The 21,928-nt window shown below is 29.8% G+C and overlaps 1 protein-coding gene across 3 annotated transcripts in view; it reads left to right on the top strand.

Moving 5' to 3' along the window:
• LOC136091421 (TNF receptor-associated factor 6-B-like) overlaps positions 1 to 21,928 on the top strand; it is a 113,505-nt gene that overhangs the window by 85,072 nt on the left and 6,505 nt on the right. For all 3 annotated transcript variants that reach the window (XM_065818975.1, XM_065818976.1, XM_065818977.1), the window contains one exon: positions 4,949 to 5,095. In XM_065818975.1, coding sequence (XP_065675047.1) covers positions 4,949 to 5,095 — 147 coding nt within the window. The remainder of the gene's footprint in view (positions 1 to 4,948; positions 5,096 to 21,928) is intronic.

A 21,928-nucleotide genomic window follows, 5' to 3' on the forward strand; every position in this document is an offset into this window, starting at 1 on the left:
AGGTTCTAAAAGTTCTAGGGCTTCCAGACTCAAGACTTGACTCACCCTTACACCAAATAAATGTAAAGTTTCCCCTTTGACATGAAACTCCAATCAGAATAATGATTAACTTCATATCTGATGACAGTGAAAATTTTCACGTTTATAATTGCATTAAATTTATAATCTTTGATTGATTTGATTGAGTTTTGGCACCACTGTATTTCCCTGACATGATCTCTCATCTTCAAATCTATGCATATCTGGATTGAACAAGCTTGCAATTATTTTTAATGACCCAACACAAGAATCAATTCCTATTCTTACTAAAGTGGTTGTTGCAACCTGATAACAATATTCTATAAAAAATTTTCAAAATTCTGACAAATCTCTGAGAGAAACAAGATCTAAATAATAAACACTATTTACCTCAGTCATTATTGATTTACTTTTCTCCTCCATGAAAATGCTATAAAAATCATTAAGAAGTTTGCACAACTAATTTTTCTTCCATGTTTGCTTTTAACTCCATACCATTCTTTCTTAATTCTTCCACATTTGGTTCAAACTTCATACTAATATATCCTACTTAGGCTTGGACTGGGAAATCTTTACTATGTTTGAAGTTTTTTCAGAGTAATATGTTTTGCTTTTTCGTGCTTAACTTTAAGAGTAACGGTGATTTGTGCACCTTCTGTAGATAGTTTAACTTTAGTTCAAATATGTCTTCATCCACATATATTTGCTTAAGCATAGAAGACACTACATTTTTTTGATTATTACTTTTAGTTTGCGATGCTAGCTTTACAAGATTTTTGGACTCTAGGCCTGGTGAGTACTAATGACCTTTGCGTCTGCATATCTGCATAAAGCATTTGGAGCAAACTTTTAAGTTCTTTGAACTAGCTGGGGCTTTCTTTTTGTAAAAATATTTATCCTTGCCTTTTTCACAACTTGTACAATTTTGACAGTCTCTGTTGGTTACAAATGAATGTGAACTATCTTTGGTCAACTTTCCTGTGAACTTTTTGAATATATAATTACCTCTTTTTCTTAAAAATATATATATGCTGTTTGGACACAGTCAGTTAGGAAAGATTATTCACTAGATACTCTAAACTTGAAAGCAGAGGAATTCAACTTTTTTTGTAGCAGGGCTGAATAGGTCTCTTATAAGGGGAAGGATGGGGGGGGGGATAGGGGCATCCGTATTACTTTTTGTTGTATGTGTTTTTTGTTGCATTTGTTTATATATATATATATGTATATATATATATATATATATATATATATATATATATATATATATATATGTATATATATATATATAATATGTATATATATATATATATAAATGTATACAAATATATATATATATATATATATATATATATATATATATATATATATATATATATATATATATGTATATATATATGTATATATATATATATATATATATATATATATATATATATATATATATATATATATATATGTATATATATATATATATATTTATATATATATCTATATATATATTTATATATATATAGTGCCTTCCCGAACTGAGGGTATAGGGGTGTCCCACCCCCAAAGCTGTTATTTATGCATTAGAGTTGTTACATTTCTGCATTTAGCATTTCAGTTGGCCACCACCACACCCTTTTCTTGTATATCACATATAACTCTCATAAACGTTAATGGTCTCAAAAAAATTATAATCACTGGGGACGCCCTGATTAGAGTTTCATATAAATAGGTAGTCCTTACTTACACCTATTTTTTGAGGCCAAGTTATTTGATAAGTATTGAAAAAGTAATGAAAATTTCAGTAAAGAAAAACTTTATTTTGACCACAGTTTCTTCAATAAATCCACATATCAAAAAATCTGTGCTAAAACTGTCATAACTTTTTGAAAAATTTTTCGATTTGATAATTTTTTCACCTTTAAATTACTGTATTATTCTATTTTCCAATGATATGGTAGATTAAGGTAATATGAGCACCCTAAGCAAAAATTTGAATATTTTTAAAAATAATTATGCTGGATCCAAAATTTTTGCAAATAAACAACTTTTAGGGATCCCTACTCATGATCCACTTAGTTATTTGGACATCCAAAATTTTTTCTTAAAAGTACTGAGGTTTTAAAAAAGTAGCGAAGGTGCTCATATTATCTAGACCATTTGAAAATATGAGCACTTTAAATTAGCTTAAAAAATAACATTAACTATGTAAAAAAATACCAACCTGACAATTAGAACTAATTTTTGGAATATAATGATTTATGCATGCTCATATTACACAAAAATTGTATCTTTAAATAAAGTTAAAACTAAGTAGTCTGGGTAATAATTGCGCTTTTTTAAAACCTCTGTGTTTTTAAGACAAAATTTCGTGTGCCCAAATATCTTAGTGGATCATGAGTAGGGATCCCTAAAAGTTGTTTATTCGCAAAAATTTTGGATCCGGTATAACTACTTTCGAAAATATTCCAATTTTTGCTTAAGGTGCTCATATTACCCTAATCTACCCTATATCGTAACGAAGACCAAGAATATTCTTGTTCTTCGTTAATACTATATAGTGCTGTTAGTTTAGAAAGTTCTATCAATTAAACAATTTATATAAAAACTTATTTATAAGAAAATGAAGTAAAGCTTTAAAGCCTTAACAAATAATCATAAAAATAATTAAGTAAGAAAAATGATTAGAAAATAGTTAAAAGGAATCTTTATAAAGAGGGTGAAGATGTGTGGTTGTATCTCTTCTTTCTTTGTGATTAATTAGTTGTTGTATAATCAAGTCAAGTTTTTTTTTCATGAAAAACGGTTGTTATTGTTTTACTTAAATAGAGCTATGTTCAAGAAAGATATTTTCTTTCTTTCTTGAGGTAAAAGATATTGATGATTGTTTGTTGTTTATGTAATACAAGAATAAAAATGCGCGGTTTTCAGTTGAGAAAGAAGCAAAAATCTTATCTCTGTAATGTTTGTAAAATACTTGTTTTTTAATAACAGATGCTAATGGTGCGCCCATAACAACGCCATCGATTTAGTTATAAACTTGTTTTTTAAAATAGAAATGCGTTTGGGCTTTAGTGAAAAAAAAGAGCAGGACGTATATGTTTACAGGACGAGAACCTGTAGAATAAATTTTGTTTTAATTCAAATCTACAGTTTTGTTAGAAATATACTCTCCTTAAAGTCAATTTTAAAGTAAATATATTTTTAAAAGATTGGTTTATTTGAGGCAAAGCTTTGAATTGTATAACTAAAAAATAAGTGGAAAAATATATGAAAATTCACGAAAACAATATAAAAAGTGTAACAAATAGTATCCACATTTGGATTGCACAAGCTCTACACTTTGTGCAACCCAAAATATTTGAATTTGATTCAGAAATTATGTTTTTCTTGTCAGAAATTTTCAATTAAACAATATCAAGTTGAAAATCTTAGACATTATTGTTTTATCATTGTTAGAAAAAGTGAATAATTCACTCTGGTTCATATTGAAAAAATTTTAATTATATGTTTTTTAATCATTTTTTATATATTTTAACTAAATACAGGCTCGTCATACGCAAAACTTAGGAAATAGTTTTAATCAACGTTATTTAATGTTATAAATAAATAAAAAATTATAAAATACTCACACGATATTATGTAACCGGAATTTAATCTTTTTTGTAACAACGGCAAATTGGAAAGCGGGAAAATTAGGAAAAAACGAAAGAAAATTTTTTGATCAAGAAAATTTTTGGTTTGAGATGTTTTTAGAGTTTTAATGATTTGTTTTAGTATATATTTTTATTAAGACATTCAAAGGAACAACTAACTTTTTTTATCAGCAAAAGCAATATCAACAAATTTTTTATCAGCAAAAGCAAAATTATGCACCAAAATATCAGCAAATTTTTTGATTTATTTTATAAAATAACAATCAAAATTAAAGTTACTTATGTTATTACTTGACATTTTCGTACATATTGTTTTCATATTATTTTCGTTATATTTTTGTTTTCGTTATTGTATTCGTATTATATTGTAACCGTATTGTATTTTATTATTGTATACATTACTATATTCGTCATATTGTTTCCTTATATTGTATTAGATATTATCTCGGACATATTATTGAAGATTAAAGAGAGTTACAAAGTATGTTTCATTCCGCGCACTTAATTGCACGGAATGAAACGAAGTATATAAAATATTTTAGAGCACGAAGGGACACAACTAGTAAAAAAATGCAAATTTACTTAAGCAAGAGTCAAATAAGAATAAATTTTGGTTAATGGAATTAGATGATAGCTCGTTTGACCAGCAAACATGATATTATTTGTTAAAAAGGGAAACAAGTTTCAACTTCTCAACGACGAGACAGTGGCTCAGGAATGGTGTTTCTGTGTGCAGAAAGATATTTTTTACTAAATAATATAGTTTAAATGGTACGTGTATGCAAAAAAAAAATTTGAAGAATAAAATATGTAGTTGTAATGCTAAAAAATAAAGATAAGTAAAACTAATGTTTACAACGCATCATCTCATTGTTATGCCATGTTTTACTATAATATGGTATTGAATACAGTCAAATTCTACACCTTTCTGCTATCTCATTTTTGAAACCATTCTCACTAATTGGTCAAAAAAAAAAAAAAAAAGGAAACAAAGATTTAATATAATATTGGATTAAAGACAATATTCTCTTGAAGCACAAGACGTTAAAAAGACGTTTTTTAAACATTGAGAGTGTCTTTTGAAGGTTTAAAAGACGTCTTTTTTAGTTCCCGGACCCATGGAATGTTAGAAACGTATTGCTTGGGATTTTGATATTTGAATGCAAATATATGCGTATAAATGTAAACTTAATATCATTTTTACTTTATTTGTATTGGTTATATATATATTTTGTTATCTTAGTTTTTATTAATATTATTGCGGAATATTTTATATTATGCAGGAAATAAGAAAAGAACAAGATGCTCAGGTCGAATCTTTAACACAAAACCAGTTTTTAACAACATCAAAAGTGGTTGAACTTGAAAAAAAAATTTTGTTGATTGAGAAAGAAATGAAAACAAAAATTACCAAGCCCAACAATGAACAGGTAAGAAAAAATTTTAATTCAAGAATTGTTTGAAATTAAATTAAAAATCCAAAAAAATTTGTCAAAATAATGCAACAACTTAATATTTACGCATCGCGTTAAAATTAATGTTTAAATAAAGTTTAAGGAAATAGCGCAACTGAAAAAAAAAATGAAAAAGTAGAAAAAAAAAACATAAAATAACAAATTTATTTCTTCATACTAAAATCGTTGTTTTTTTGGTATTTAAAAAATAAGGAAAAACTCAATATATTTAATAAGTTAAATTAATGGTTTAAATTTCCCGACAAAAAAATGTTTCAGATAACCAATATCGTGATTATTAGATTTACTGTCAAGTTATAACAATTAAAGTTAGAAAGATAGTATTAGTGCATCTATGCGCCAATTTTTTCTTGTTATTGCATGCTTAGTTAATCTAGGTGGATTAAACTTTATTCATATTTTTATTTATTTTATAAAGAATCATTAATAATACATACCCCTTTAGCTCAACTGGTTTTTAAAGTATTCAACTTAAATCTTTTCAATCTGTCTCATAGCAAACATATTTTAAACTAGTTATTTGTGTAGTCATACGTTAACTGTTTTTGAGTTTATCAATCTCTTTTTGGTAATAAGAATTCCATACAGATGCTGCAAATTACTAGTGCCAATAAACTGATCATGCGCGTAATAATTTCATTAAAATTTTATCTAAACGGCAAAAAGTGTTCTTTATTTAACCAAACATTCTATTGGTTTTTGCTGCAATTGAGTTGATGTGATTTTCCTAATTAACGTTGTTCGATACCATAACACCAAGAACTTTCTTTTGAAATGTTTCTTGCATAACTGGAATATCATGCTGAATCGTATCAAATTTAAGGCATATTAAATAATGACAGTTCAAGTTTGTTTTGCCAATAGACATAATTTAACACTTTTTTTTATTGACGTTGAGTAGCCCAATTCGCTCAATTCAACCTTAATAAAATCTTATTTTAGGCTTGCTGTAGCGTTTGACTGTCCCCGTTATCTCACAATGAGTCCAATATTTTATCCATATGATACTTGACTCAATACATTTTTCGATTTAGAGCTGATCTTACCTAGAATTTTTATTCTTGATACGATCTTTGTCTTTCATTGTTGAAAAAAAAAATTATATAAAGTACGTAATTGATTATGGGGAAAGTGAAATGTTCAAAAACGAACGAATGTGTACATAAAATAGGCAATGGTGGGGCTGTTTAAGACAGCAAGTACGTACGCAATTTGACAATCTCTTGTTTATCTATCTCTCCTAAAACCGGGTTTTCCTTTTTTTTTGAACATAAACATTGAGCTTCACAGTTAAAAAAAGTTTAAAAAATCAGTTGTAAGTTAATAGTAAGGTTTTGAAAAATTGTGGGAAAGTATGTGTATACCAAGCAGCACTAAGACACTATAGGCGTTTTATTTGTATTTTGAACAGATGATATGTGATACATATGTGATACATATGTGATACATATCTGTGATATATTCTGTGATACATAGAACAAATACAACTTTATTATCAATGTCACTGCTTTAATTTGAAAGTTGATAAGCCATAAAGTTTTTGAAGAACCAAAGGCCTTCAAAAACTTTATGGCTTTTTTTAGGTGAAGCTGTCAAAAAAGTAGTTTATTGTAAGTATGAATGTATACCATTTAAAAAACTTTATATAGCTTATATTAACTCTAGAATGCACAAATTGCAATCGGGTTAATTTTATTTTTGTAAAATACAAACGAAACTTAAGATTTTAACTAGTTTGTTACAAGTTTTTTAATAGCAAGTTTACATGACTTCGATACAAATACAATATGGTTTAGTGACTATTTTGACATTTTTATCATTTTTAACATTCACAGGAACATGATATTAAGATTTCTAACAGTTGTCCAAATTACTTACTGATCTATTCAGGTTTTGCTTTTGGGATAAAGCAACTCATCACTGCTGAATAATTAAAATACTAAATATCCACAGTAGGGCATGCACCGCAAATATTTTTTATGGCTTAACACAAACTCCTTTTGAGCAAATGAAGCTGAATCAAATTTTTTAACTTTACAGATTCTTCTTGTCCTTTCCTTATTTTTTCTCATATGTAGGGGGTAAGAGCATTTTTTTTGAAAATATTAAAGTGTAGTCTCAAAGAGTTTGAATTTCGGTAACTGATAAAATTTGCATTTACTTACAAAAAAAATTCTTGCAGCCTTCCTCAAAAGAAAAAAATTGTACTAACTTACCCCACCACGGGGTAAGTTGGCGCAAACTATAAAAATGATTAATAATGCACTATAAAGTGCAAAATTTACAGAAACTTTTTTACTATTCATTTTGGCAAAAAATTTAAGCCAAAAATTTAATATTAGTCTTAGCCGGTACCAAGTATTAGTACGTATAACAGCCAAAACAGTATCCCACTTATTATCCGAAAAAAAACCCTGAAAAATAACTATCTTTAAATTTTTTTGTAAGAGTAAGTTTTTTCAATATTGTTAAAATTTAAAAAAAAAGAAATTAATTTTATAAAAATATTTTATTTTTTTCCATAGGACATGTTATGAGGCAACTTACTCCGTGAAAGTTTTGTCAACTTACCTCAAAAGCCTTTTTTTCAATAATCAGTCTATAGATCCTGAAAAATAGCAACTTTGAAAAAAAATTTGACTAGATATTGTAAACCAATTGTGACTGGAACTTTTACAATAATTTTTTTTTCATGCGATCAACTATTTTCTTTGTAAAGTAAAAAAGAAACGATGTTCCAAAAGTTACGTTTTTGTCCAAAAAACACATAAATTTTATTTTCTCTCATACGCATGTGCGAATCTTAATAATACTATAGTGAATGATGAAATGGTCAATTAGGAAGGTTCTGTGTCATTTTTGTCACTTTCTGATAAAAGGCTCTAAAGATTGACGCAGTTCGTCAACATACCCTTGCGGCCAACTATCGCCGGTCTCCCCTAATCTGAAATTTTTAAAGTTTATTTAATTCGATTATATTTTTATTTACATTTATTAGATTCATTACATTTTATATACATTCATCAGATTCATTACATTACATTCAATTCATTCATTGCATTCATTAGAAATTTCAAATTACAAAGTTAGGTTGTTTGCTACATTTGTGGTCCAGAACATATGTTATACGGCCTAGCCCTTTTAGGATGTTCATTTGTTTGAAAAAAATATGATCAAAACCTGACAACTTATTTGATTTTTTCTCCAATAGCACAAAAGCAAAATTCCCAATTTTCAACACTTGTTTTGAATATTAAACTTCTAATTTATTCAAAAGTTTAAAAAAAAATTTTCGAGTACTAATTATGTATTTATTTATATTAATTTGTATAATGTAAATGAAAGTTAATAATAAAAACTCTAGGACACTTTTTATTGTTTTTTTATCGTTTTTATCATTTGTGTACAATGCACTATGGTTGAGCTTTTACCTACTTTTAAAATTACCAGAATATCAGTGAAATATGCACAACATATGGTTAAATATTGGTAAAGTTGGTAAAAAAGTTATATAGTCATAATAACATTTTTTTTTTTTTATTTCGTTTCAATATAAAATCTTTATAAGATTTAGATCTAATATTTTTATAAACAATTTTTATATTAATAAAAAATGAGCTTTTAGGAAACAAAGTGTATCAAGAAAGTCGTCATTCTGGATCGAATTTTTGTCGCAAAAAATTCAGCAGCAAAAAAAGTTTGCTCAAACACAATACTTGTTGGAGAAATATGTTCAGTATTTAATGTTTTGTTCAATGCACAGTCTCCAGTGCATTGAAAATAAGTTCTTTTGAAATTGTTTTAATTTTGTTGTTTGAATTGTGGCGCTGTTTATGTCTGAATTCTAAATTGCATCCTAAAATTCATCTTTAAGTGAAAAAGGTCACACACTTCTTGAACTCTAAGTCATGTGAATTTGTTGGGAAAAACCAAATTTTAAGCATTCTCTTGAAGTACAGACTTCGAAGGCATTTTGAAAACTTCTTGTTCTTCAACGTCGGATGTTCTTCAATGTCGGATAAATATTCCGGATTTAAAAAGTTTTTGTACAACCTTACAAGATTACTCTGCCTTCTCTAATCAAAACGTATCAAAACTGCACTCTTCATTGAAATGCAAATAGTTAAGTTTTGTTATTTCAGTCTGTTCACAAGAAACTTAAAAATTCCTTTAGCTGTAAGAAGAATTGCATTTTTTTAACAAATGGCTCTGCTACCAATTTGACTGGTTCAAGAGCAGCAATAACGTCGTATAAAGTGTTATCATCACTAAAAAAAGGTGATCGCTTTCAGTCAAATGAGGAGAAACGTTTATCTTTAAGAAGTTGTTAAACCAGAGGCTGTTCTGCAATCAGATAAGCAAAACTTCTTTATCCGTGCTGTTTCTTAATTTTTTTCTTGGAGCAAAAACTTGAGAAACAGCACGGATGAAAAATCATTAAGAAACATTGTCAAGTTACTCAAACGGCAGAAATATTGTCAAGTTACTTAAACGGCACTCTTTCTGTCAAGTTACTTAAACGGCCACTCTTTCTGTGACAACAGTTGCAGCCTTTTCAGCCGGCAGAGATCCAGAATTTTGAGTCAAGCCTAGATTTCAGTATGCGTGTTTTTGATGAATATTAATGTTCATGTATCTTCAATTTTTTAAAGAAGTTTACTCATCTAGTGTAATTAAAAAGCGTTTTTTAATGCTCAGTAATAATCTAAATGAGTTTACGGTCATTTCCCACACCAACTGCAAACTTTTTAACGCTTGTTTGCAATTTTTTGAAAAACCATAACCTTTTCTAGCCCATTGCAGATTGAGTGAAAGAGTGTATAACAATGGCATGGAAACTAAATCCACCAAGTGCTGTAAGTCTTGAAGTCGCTGCTTCAATTTTTTTTTTTAGTTATTAAGGTGGTCCCACAGATCACCGCGGACATTTAACAAGGAATTTCACACCTCCTTTTTAACCAATGTTGCTATATAAACACTTTTGATTATTATCAGCCCAAAACAAACTCTGAATCTTTTTACGATTTCAATAATATGGATGTAATTGGTTTTATATCTCATTTATCAATAATAAATTGGGACTTCGATTTTTCTTTTGCTTTTACAACTGAAGATTATTGGAACATCTTTTCTGATCATCTTCGTAAAGGTATTGATCGCTTTGTTCTAATCAGAACATCATACCATAAGAAGAAAGGTTGTTCTTATCCAAAGTATATTTATATAATGCTAATTCGCAAATCATTTTTATGGAAAAGAAGGTCGATCACTAAGACCATCTTGCACGAAAAGGCATTTATCCAATATGCATCAAAATGTAAAAAAGCCATATTCAAACGCCATAAAAATGTAGAACTAAAACTGGTCAAAGAAAATAACTCAAATAAGTTTTTTAGTTACGTAAATAAAAATCTAAACAACCCCCAAAAAATATATTCTTTAAAAACCAATAGCAACTTTACTACTAGCATTTTTGAAATCGTGGAAGTGTTTAACTAACACTTTGGAAGTGTTTTTGCGGTAGATGACGGAAATTTGCCTAAATTAAATTCTTTTGTTAATGAACATTTTAAGATAGATTGCATAGATTTTTCAGCAAAGATTGTTAATCAAAAACTAAAAAATCTAAAACCTAGCACATCATTTGGACCTGACGGTATACGAAATATACTTTTAAAACAGTTAGCACATATAATATGTATTCCGCTTTCATATATATTCGAATCAAGTTTTACGTCAAGCTCATTACCAAAACAGTGGCTTCAAGCTTCGGTTTCGCCTATTTTTAAAAAAGGATCTACTTCAGATGCTAACAATTATAGACCTATATCCCTCACATGTACTGTCGAGTAATGGAAAGTATTGTTAGTTCATGTATCGCTGATTATCTTAACATAAATAATCTAATAACACCTAATCAACACGGCTTTTTATCTAAAAGATCAACGTGCACAAATCTTCCAGAGTCAACTAATGACTGGAATAAAGCTTTAGACAGCAATTTAATTATTGACGCGGTGTACATTGATTTTCAAAAAGCATTTGACTCTGTGCCTCATCCAAAACTTTTGTAAAAACTTGAAATGTACGGCATAATAGATAAGCTGCTTCATTGGATACCAGCATTTCTTTCCAACAGATATCAAAGAGATCTGGTTGGAAATTCACTATCCAATGCAACCAGCATCCTTAGTGGAGTTCCACAGGGTAGCGTTTTGGGTCTAACGTTATTCTTGTTATATATAAATTATCTACCCTCTGTAGTAAAAGATCTTAATTGCTCTTTAATGTTATATGCTGACGATATCAAGCTATATACTTCATTTAAGGACGCCGATTACAGTCGCAATCTTGCTGTTGCCATTTATAAAGTTTATCTCAGGTCAAAAAAATGGCACTTAAATGAAGCCATTAATAATGCTTTACTCATAGAATTGCGCCTACTTTATTTTGTAAAGATATAAATTACAACTATCAATTTGGAGATCATAACTTAACCTGGTCTACAAACCCAAAAGATCTTGGTGTGACCATGAATTCTTACTTAAATTACAATAGTCATATTTCAAATATTGTCCGCGCATCAAACATTCGAGGATATCTAATCATTAAGTGTTTTAAAAGTCGAGATCCACGTGTTATCGTAAAGGCCTCTACAATCTATATAAGACCGATCTTAGAATACTGCTCTTCGGTTTGGTCGCCATACCGCACTGAAATGAACAAAATTGTGGAAAGAGTACAAAGACGTTTTACCAAGAGAATTGCTAACCTAAATAACTTTTCATATTTTAATAGACTTAGAATTCATGGTTTGGAGCTACTAGAAATTCGTCGCTTTAAGCAAGATATGATTACATGTTACAAAATTCTGAACAATTTAATTTGCTTAAATAAATCAAGTTTCTTTTTAATTAACAACTATATTTACACTCGAGGACATAATTTCAAATTACGCAAACTAAAATGTAAACTAGATGTCCGTAAATATTCTTTTTCACTCAGGGTTGTTGATAGGTGGAATAACCTGCCATCTGACGTCGTGAACGCCAAAAATATTAAGAGCTTCAAAATTAAAATTAATTCTATCGACTTTGAAAAATACTGTTCCGGCTAACTAGATTTTGTTTTATAGCTGTTGTCTTATATATAATTGTAATATATATGTATATTTTGAAAAATATCTCGCATATGTGTTATGCGATTATAGGGCACGTTGTCAGAGTCCTTCATATTTTATGGGACACCTGCGTGTCCTTAAGAACATGTATCACTGTTCTAACAAATTGTAATCTAATCTAATCTAATGTATTCAATTTTTGTTTCTTTTTTAAACAGAATAGCAACACCGCATTCGCGGCTTGTTCCACTATTCCATATAGAGGTTCCATTGGTTTATTTATCCACTCAATGGCCTACTCATTCGCAGTTTTATCAGTGCTTTGAGTTTCTTGTATACAGAAAATGTCGTAATTTAATTTATGAAAGAAATACATCAAGTTTTTTTTTATGCCTTATAGTCGAGCCCATTAATATTCTTCATTAGAATTTTTACCGCGATTGTTTAGAGATCAGAAAGTTAAAATGTGATTTCAAGGGATTAATAAAATAAGAATAATACCTTTCGAAAAGTGAATTAGAATTCTATTCAAATTTTGGCGCACTTGTTTTTTTTAAAAGAACTCGTTGTTATAATAGTTTTGTAAAAGACTTAAGTGTAATAATAAAATAATAAAAGATTAAAATAAAAACAAATTAATAAATGATTTCTTACGTCACCTTTTCCCACTTCGCTTTTAATATTATCAGACTCAACCATATCTTCATACCAATTTTTATTCGTCATTGTGTCTTCTTCTTCTGTGTTTGCCTTTTCGTTTTTATATCTTCGTTTACTTTCTCCGCTATCTTCCATCCTAGATTTGGTTTCTTCTCGTCTCCTCGCGTCTTTCTTGAGTGATTAACCTGGTTCTTTAACATCATCGTCATAAGCAGCAGTTTGTTCCAAAGGTACTTGTTCACATTCAGTCTAGTCGCTTACTACGCTTACTTACTCCTCTCTTGTTGAAACCTTTTCCTCCTCTACAACTCGCATCGGGTTTTCAATTTTCTCACTTGATTTCGGAGTTGTTGGAGATGATGGAAGGGTATCGCTTTTATTCACTTGATTTTCATTATCATCTACTTTGTTTGGCATTTCGTTAACCTTTTCATCATCATACCGTCGTTCGCAACGGGGTACTTGTCCATTGTGTTTTGTTCTCACTTTGTAACCAAGAACTTCAATAGAGCTTGGAATCGGGGCAACCATATCTTCAAGAATGGCAACGAATATTCCACTATAATACTCTTAGGCCTCGTTTGGTGCTGTTCTCATGACCGGTTCAGTTAAAACATGTTTCCCGTATCCAATTTGCGTATTTTTGGCTTCCAACGGCATACCAAATACAGATATGTGAGTCCTTCGACTCGGTTGTCTATTAGGGTTACATTTGTTAAATACATGGTGAAAACTATTAATATTTAGTCCCTTTTCAAAAAGTAAGTTTCACGTCGTTGGACTTCATAACAATTTCTATCGTAGTATTTTGGTTAATTAGTTGGACACATTTTAGTTCATTAGCCAAGTTAGCATTTTCAGTATCAATAATAACATCAATATTAGAAACTTTTGCTTGTATCTTTGATAGCAGGGTTCGGCCTTTTATCAAATTTTTTGGTTAGGTTAGAAGTTATCGCAGATGCGTAACTTTTTGTTTTTGGTTGAGTGTCATTTTCTTCTTCGTTGCCAGATAGATCATCATCACTGTAATTTATTTCAAAATCATCTATCGGTGCCCCATTCACCACAGCTCACATTTTTTCTAAGAGTATTTTTGACTCATCTTTTAATATCGCTACATCGTTTGTTGTTTAGAAGATTCTTTTGTAGTTTTTAAAAAACTTTTTCGCCATTCAGCTCACCAGCTTTCATTTTTAAATTCGCACATGATAAATTAAAAAAACCGCAAGTATAGTGTAGTCAACTTGAGGGTCAACCTGGACAAAATTTGTCAAAAGCAGATCTTAGTACCGATAGAACCGCAATTTTATGTACATTTTGCAGGAAAAAGTCCACCAAATAACCTCTTGGGCAAAATTATTTACTCTATAATTTGTTGCAATAACTTTTTGTGTAATAACGTCATTTTTTCATACTTTCATTATAAAAACATTTAATGTCTAAATGGTTTTTCTATTTATTAATATGTCATCAAAAAAAGATGAATATATAATATATAATAAGCAATTTTAAAAAAATACAATACATCCCCATCAACACCGGGGAGGCCAGAAGGGTGGCCCCCCCCCCCCCACGTCCAAAAAAACTTAAACAAAAAGAAATACAAATGCAAAATGATTTTATTCAAACAAATTGAACCACTTGTCAAATATGTTTCTATCTTCTACTTTATCGACGTTGTCTCCCTGATTGTTGTTATTAGAACATTGAATTGTGACAATCTATTCCATGACACTGTATGCAAGCACTCATGCGCCTAATACCATGTTGTTTGCAAGGACAAGCGTTGTTGCAAGATTTCTTTGTTGTAATACTATAGTTACATTGGATAATGCTAAGAATGTGCTCTGGTGCTGCAGCCTGAAATGAAATAAAATTTTTGAACTTATTTTACATATCGAATAACATAAAGCCTAACATAAGTTACTCAATCAACTTTTATTTCTCTTTACTTTATCTGTCATTATTGGGACCAAGATATTGCTTTGATTTCTCCATCCCCACTCAGTTGGTTCAAGTTCAATATTCAACCATTTCAAAATCTGCAAGTGCACTCTTAGAGAATGATATCTTATAGCATCTTCTGTTGGTGGAAGTCTTTCCGGTTAAATATCTTTAAAGGATGATGTTATCATTCGCATATACTTATATTTGCTCATCAATGTAAGGCTTTCTTTTTCATTGTTTCCACCTAAGGTTTGATATCAAAAAAATAGAAAAATAGTTTTATTTATAAGTGAATCTTTTTTTATCATAATTAATCTTTTAAATGCTCTACATTACCATAAGCTTTTATAGTAAATTTTATTCCAGCAGTTTTGCCTTGCCCAAAACATATAGATGTAGTATTACATCCGCCCCAAGCATGAAATAATAGTTGATTACTTTTTACATGAGTTGAACAATAGTGAGTTTCTTGCACACTGATCAATTCCATGTCTTTTTTGATGTCTTTACGAGCTTCATGGCGTATGATAATATCGCTCATTGATTGCTGCCACATATTTAAAAGAAAAACAAGTATGTCTGTATCATCAGCAACAACGGTAGTATGATTTCCTTGGCTTGCATTTTCAAGACTTTTCAAGACTATAGTTTTATCAGCGTCATCTTTACATCTAATGCAATCATAACCATGTAATATCAAAGCACTCGATTAGGAGCTAATTAAATTAGTTTTGTTATTTTTGTTTGATAAAAAATCGGCTTGCTTGCAGTTAATTTCCGTTTGATGATGTAGACCAAGATCTGGAAATTTTACTTTTACTAGTCTTTGGTGCTCATGATCTTTCGTCGAAAGTTTGTAGCCATCAAAAACCACAGTTGTATTTTTTCCATATTTTCGGTCAATATAATTGCAATATTCTTGAACTATATCACCAAATGTGGAAGGAATTTTCCAAAGGACTTTGTGTAATAATGCTCCCCCGTCTAAAACATAGTTGGTTTTGTTTGGTTCATTTGATTGTTTAGTTGAAGAATTACTTAGAGGAACTTTACTAAGTAATGCTTTATTGAATTTCCTAATAAGACCATCTTTAAAAAGCGATTTTGGTTCAGGTGTTAACTCATACTCAAAGCAACTTGTAATGTCTTCTGATCGTTCAGCTAACATGATAAGTCTTTGAAAAAGAACAGTTGGGTTCGCATGCAATATCATCGAATACAATATCATTACAATATCGAAGCTCTAACTTTCTTTCCATTTGTTTCATTGAATAAACTTTGTCATCCGATCCTGCTAGTTCAATCATTTTTGTATGCATATCACACGTTGTCATAGGGGCCATTGCATCTTTAAAATACATGCAATGTTTATCAAAGTTTTGTGACATTTTACTATCCACTCTACGACCAGGTTTTGAAACAGATGAATTTGATCTAAGAAAATTTAATCAGAGAAACAAACAATAAATAAGTTATATTATAATTTATTATATTATACCAAGTCCAAAATTAAAACTAGATGACCAATCATCATTTCTCTTTTCACACTTTTTAAGACAATTTTCTTTGCAACATATTGTTTCTACATGGATTATATTGGCACGATCTAGATGTTTAGAATCCCCAATAGCTAGTTTTCGACAAATAAAACAGTATTTTTTTCAAAAAAAATTTGTTGTTTTTGTTGAACTGTTCCAGAAAAGTACTGCTGGCACGACTGTCTTTTTGTTTTTTGCCACTTTATTTTAGGGGGATGTTAAACAGGGACTCGTTTTTGCCTAATATTTTGATAGTTGTTTTGTAGTACTGAGACGTTTTGTTGTCCCAGTGGTTTGTAAAAGTGTTTTGCTTTAAAAAATTTAAGTTTTGGTTTTGGTTCGTTAATTTTATAAATCAACTCGCCAACCGATACTTTAAAAAGTAGTAATAATCGTGAGATTTATCCTCTCCGCATTCCTTCAGATGAAAGAGTGTTTTGAGGCGAAGTGCAAGACTTTGCTCCTTTGTTAATAAAATTCCGAGACCCCCGCTTTTGACGGGTAAAAAAAGTGTCTCTCTCCTAACCAGTTTAAAATTGGTTTTTTGTCACAGATTTTCGAAATGGCTCTGTGCAGAGGTTCTGCTCCCCATTCGGGAATGGGCAGTACATTTGCAAGAAACCACACTTTTGAGATTGCTAGCGTATTTATTAACAAAGTCTTTCCCCTAAGTACGAAGTCCCAGAAACTTGAGATTTTTCTCTACTTTGTTTAGAGTTACTAACTAGATGAAATTGGCAGTACTATTTAGTCTGGTGTAAAATGTAGTACCCAATATTTTGAAACCGGTGTTATTGTTCCGACGTCTGTAAGACGTCCGATGGATGTCCCCCGGACAACGCATGCCCACTGGGAAATATCGACGATATTTAGAGTTGTTTGTGCCTTCTGTGTCGAGAGGCAGGCTCTCGACCATGTTGAAATTTCCGGTCAAAAGGACGGGTAGTCCTCTGTCCTGCAAGAAGTCTCCAAGGTCGACAAAAAAATGGCCCCTTTCTCTCGACACGTTAGGAGCATAAATATTCAGCACTTGCATTTCGAGTTTATCAATTTTTATCATGACGTTTAATATTTTCCCGTTATTCTCCCTTATTAGTTCATTCAATGAAACGTTGGATTTAGAGAGAACCCCCACCCCACAACAGTTTTGACTTGGACCGGAGTTCCAAATAGACTAGTCCATTCGTCGCTTTACTGTTTAACCGTGGAAGGCCCGAATTTTGTTTCCTGAAGGAGGATAAGATCAAAGGACCGTTAATGTTGCACGTTAAAAGATTAATAGCCATTTATAAAAGCTTACGTTTCAGTATCTCTTTTTTCTAGCATATATCATACGTTTCAGTATCTCATTTTTTCTTGCAAATATTGTTGTTTAATTTCTCTCCTCCGGCGTCTGCCTTGAAGAGATATTAATTACGAATACAGTGGTATTAATTACAAGGTGGTCCACTGTTCCACTACTAAGTCACATATAAAACTCTCAAGAGTTAAATACTTAGCATAAAAAATGAAGACCTCACAGACACAAAAAAAAAACGAAAATGAACTAAAATAAAATAAAAAAAAAACAAGAAAATCAAGATTCGAAAATATTTGAAAAAGTTCCATAAAAAATTCTGGGCACTTAAGTTTAAAAAAAGATTGTTGTTTATATCTTTTTCAATTTTGTAACCTACTATCCAGATTTTTTCACGTTTTAAAAGAAAAAACTCTTTCCTGTTTGATATTTTTGAAATTTCAAGTTCCTCATACAAAGTCTTTTTGACTTTGTTTTAGAATTTCTCTAACAAACTCACTCTAGCAAACATCGTTTTTTCATGGAATGACCTCATTCTATTACAATATAATTTATACAAAAGTTCATTAAGAAGTAAGTTTCCAATATAATAACTATTTATTTATGTTAAAGGAAAAAGTAAAGTTTTGAATGTATTTTTAAGAGGTGGATACATTGAGGGCGAGATGCTTTTTCATATCTAAACATCATATGGGAAAGGTTTTCTGTTTTTTTCATACATTGAGGGCAGAGATCGTCAGGTACAAAGCCTCTTTTTTTAAAAACCGAGTTGGTTGGAATAGCAAAGTGTATTAGTTTGTATTTAATTTCGTCTGCTTTATTGTTAATGTTACTTTTGTGGCTGTAGTTAAATAATTGGGACCAGTCTTTTGTTGTTATGTTTCTCATGCTATATTTATAGTAGTCTGCCCATCTGTAAAACTTTCCTATTAGGCTTATTTCTACATTATTTTTGGAGATAGTGTATACATTTTTTGGTTTGAGGTTTATAAATCTGAGAAAGAGTGAGTTTTTTAGATAAATTGATGTTAGCGCTTTGTTGCGGTTGTAACTTTGGCTTTGAGAATTTATGAGGTGTTTCTATTTCGGCGTTAGTGAATTGATTATTTTTGTTAGAAGGTGTTGCTTTATACCGATGAGTAGACTCTCTAAAAGTCCGCTGGCAATTACTTTTGAAATGTCTCCTAGGTTGTTTATGGATTCTGGAGATGGTTTGAGGATTTTACGCTCGTGTCTTATATATGGATTGTAGAATATAGGTTGGTTTAGTACTTCCTCGATTGTAAGATTTTTGTGTTTGTTGAATTTTCTATAGAGATGACTCCACGTTTTTATTGTTTGACGGTAGTAGGGGGGTAGAGTTTTTAATGATTTGGAAGAATGCGTGGTGAGAAATTTAGATTTCCTTGATTTGCATGTCAGTAATTATTATAAATATGAAGGGCTGAATCTTTCCATGCTCCCTGCTTGTTCTCATCAAAATATTTTGAAATCCAGCTTAGTTGTATTGATTGTAATTTTTTCTTCACGTCGGTAATGTTTAAACCGCGTTAATTGATAGGGAGTTTGGAAACTTGTTTTGGTGTTTTTATTGAGCTATTATTCCAAAGGATGTTGTCAATTTTTCGTTCTATTAGTTTCATATTTTTGTCACATGGTATAGGTAGGATGAAAGTAAGATGCCATAGGCCGTTAAGTAGTGTTTGGCTGATTATTGGATCTTTTCCTTTAATCGATAATTTTAATTTTTCCCGCTTTTCTATCTTTTTTTCCAAGTTTTCTATGCTTTCGTTCCATTGTCGGTTGATGTATTGATTTAAATTAGAGAAATTAATACCTAGACTTTTAAGAGTAGAGTCATGCCTTACGAAGTTTAGAATATACGAAGTTTTTCTAGCAAATATTACTTGAGGGTTTGTAATGTTTATAAAGTATATTTGTTTTTGTTTTTTTTTTGTTTTTTTATTTACATTTTCACAACTACATATTAGTTGCAATTTTTTCACATCGTAATATAAGGAAAATATACTTTCGTTACAAAAGATTATATTTAACCAAATACTGGTAAAATACATTTAACAGAAAAAATAACATTCAGTTAAAAAATAAGAAAAAATTGAAAAAAAAAAAAAATTTAGGAAGCATTAGTTGAATATATTGTGAAGGACTTGTTAAGATAAATTATAATGTTATAGAGAACTCTTAGAAGACTGAATAAGTCTTATCACCGAGAACCTTGGGGTATTACGCAAGATACACATAAACATTGTGATTCTTATGCACAAATATATTAAATATTGTGATAGAATTTTTTTTTGTTTTTTCCAATTGAATTATGATTTGTGTGTGTTTTATTATTTTTTTTTTTGTTTTATTTATTTATTTAATATTTTTTTAATGCTTTTTAGATATATAGATATATATAAAGCAGATTTTTTTCACATTGTAGATTGTCTTAGTTCAAACTTTGTTCAAATTTTTATTTATCATATGAACTAGAACAGTTCTATGTAATTTTATATATTAGGAACAAAATTTTTTAGTTTTGATTTTAGAGAAAATATATTGTCAGGAAGAGTAATTAAGGTTTATTTCGGAATTAATTTGTTATATAAATAGGGGCCGCGATAAGATATAGAGAATTGAGAGTTTTTTGGTTTTTTTCGAGATACGATAAAGTTACCAGTTGCTCTAGTGTTAAATTTATTGGTTATTGAATATAAGACGTATTTTGTGAAACATTAAGGTACTAATCCCGATTTATATTTTAGCATAAATAGTATATTAGCATAGATATTGATTTGATAAATGTTTAGCGCTTTTATTTTTTTTAATTGAGGCTTAGCATGTGTATGTTGGTTTTTATGATATACAATTCTTGAAGCATGATTCTGCCGTGGATAAAGAGACATTAATTTCGTCTTGTGTGTGCTTCCCCAAGCAATGTTAGTGTATGAAAGATGGCTATATATAAATGAAAAGTAAAAAACTTTTAATCTTTTTTATGATAAATATGGTCTAGCTTTGAAAAGTAAGCCAAGATTTTAAGATATTTGAGTGTTGATGGCCTTTATTTGGGCTGTCCATGAAACATTCTCGTCTATAACCACTCCAAGAAACTTAATTGTTTGGGTTCTTTTAATATTGTTGAAATTAATATTTAGAGAGGGAAGAATTGATGGAAGTGCCTTTTTTTTTTTGCTTTAAATGAAATAAGATATATTTAGTTTTTTGTATGTTTATTGATAACTTATTAGCTCTGAACCATGTTTTAAGTTGTTGAAGCTCAAGGTTGACTTTGTCAAAAAGGTCATCAATAGAAGAAGATGAATAAAACAGATTTGTATCATCTGCGATTATAATGCAATTAAGATTTGTAGCTTAAGGAAGGTCGTTAATGTAAATAAGAAACAACAAGGGGGCAAGAATTGATCCCTGTGGAACACCACATTTTATTTTTAATACCTTTGAATAAGAAATATCGTCAATTATAACACATTGTTGTCTATTATTTAAATACCTGGTGAACCATTTAACAGTTTTGTTTTTTATACCATATGTTTTCGTTTTTTCAATCAGAATTTTATGGTTGACCGTATCGAAAGCTTTTGTAGGGTCAATAAAGACTCCCAATACAAACTGTCCTTTATCAAAAGATGAGCTGATATTGTTCATGAGGTCCATGATTGGAAATGAATTATTTGTACTTTATGTTATTTTACTATGACATAAAAAATTTCAATCCTTTAAAAAAAAAGTTTCCGTTCCATTATTCAGGAACTACTCCGTCTCTTAGTAAAGATAAAAAGCTTTATTTAATTACGAATATTTAATGTTTTCGTTGTTGGGTTTTCAAAATTAGCAAAGATAGCTTGTGGGTTTGTATTTTTTTTTAATTGTTTTTTTTTTAATTTTGCTTTTTATAATACGGAAAAAATTACATAATTTTGTTTAAATGGATAAAGCAACATAATTTTATTTAATATTAATATAAAAATACATATGTGGGAGGACGAGGATGGCAATGCAAATGAATTATTTGTACTTTATGTTATTTTAATTTGACATAAAAATTTTAATCCTTTAAAAAAAGAAATTTCGCTTCGTTAATCAGGAAATACTCCGTTTCTTTAACAAAGTTAAAAAGCTCAATTTAATTATGAATGTCTTGACAAACATCAACAACAGCAACCACAAGCTATTTATTTTCCGTAAATCACTTT

This window comes from Hydra vulgaris, chromosome 15, assembly GCF_038396675.1.
Source record: "Hydra vulgaris chromosome 15, alternate assembly HydraT2T_AEP".
NCBI lineage: Eukaryota > Metazoa > Cnidaria > Hydrozoa > Anthoathecata > Hydridae > Hydra > Hydra vulgaris.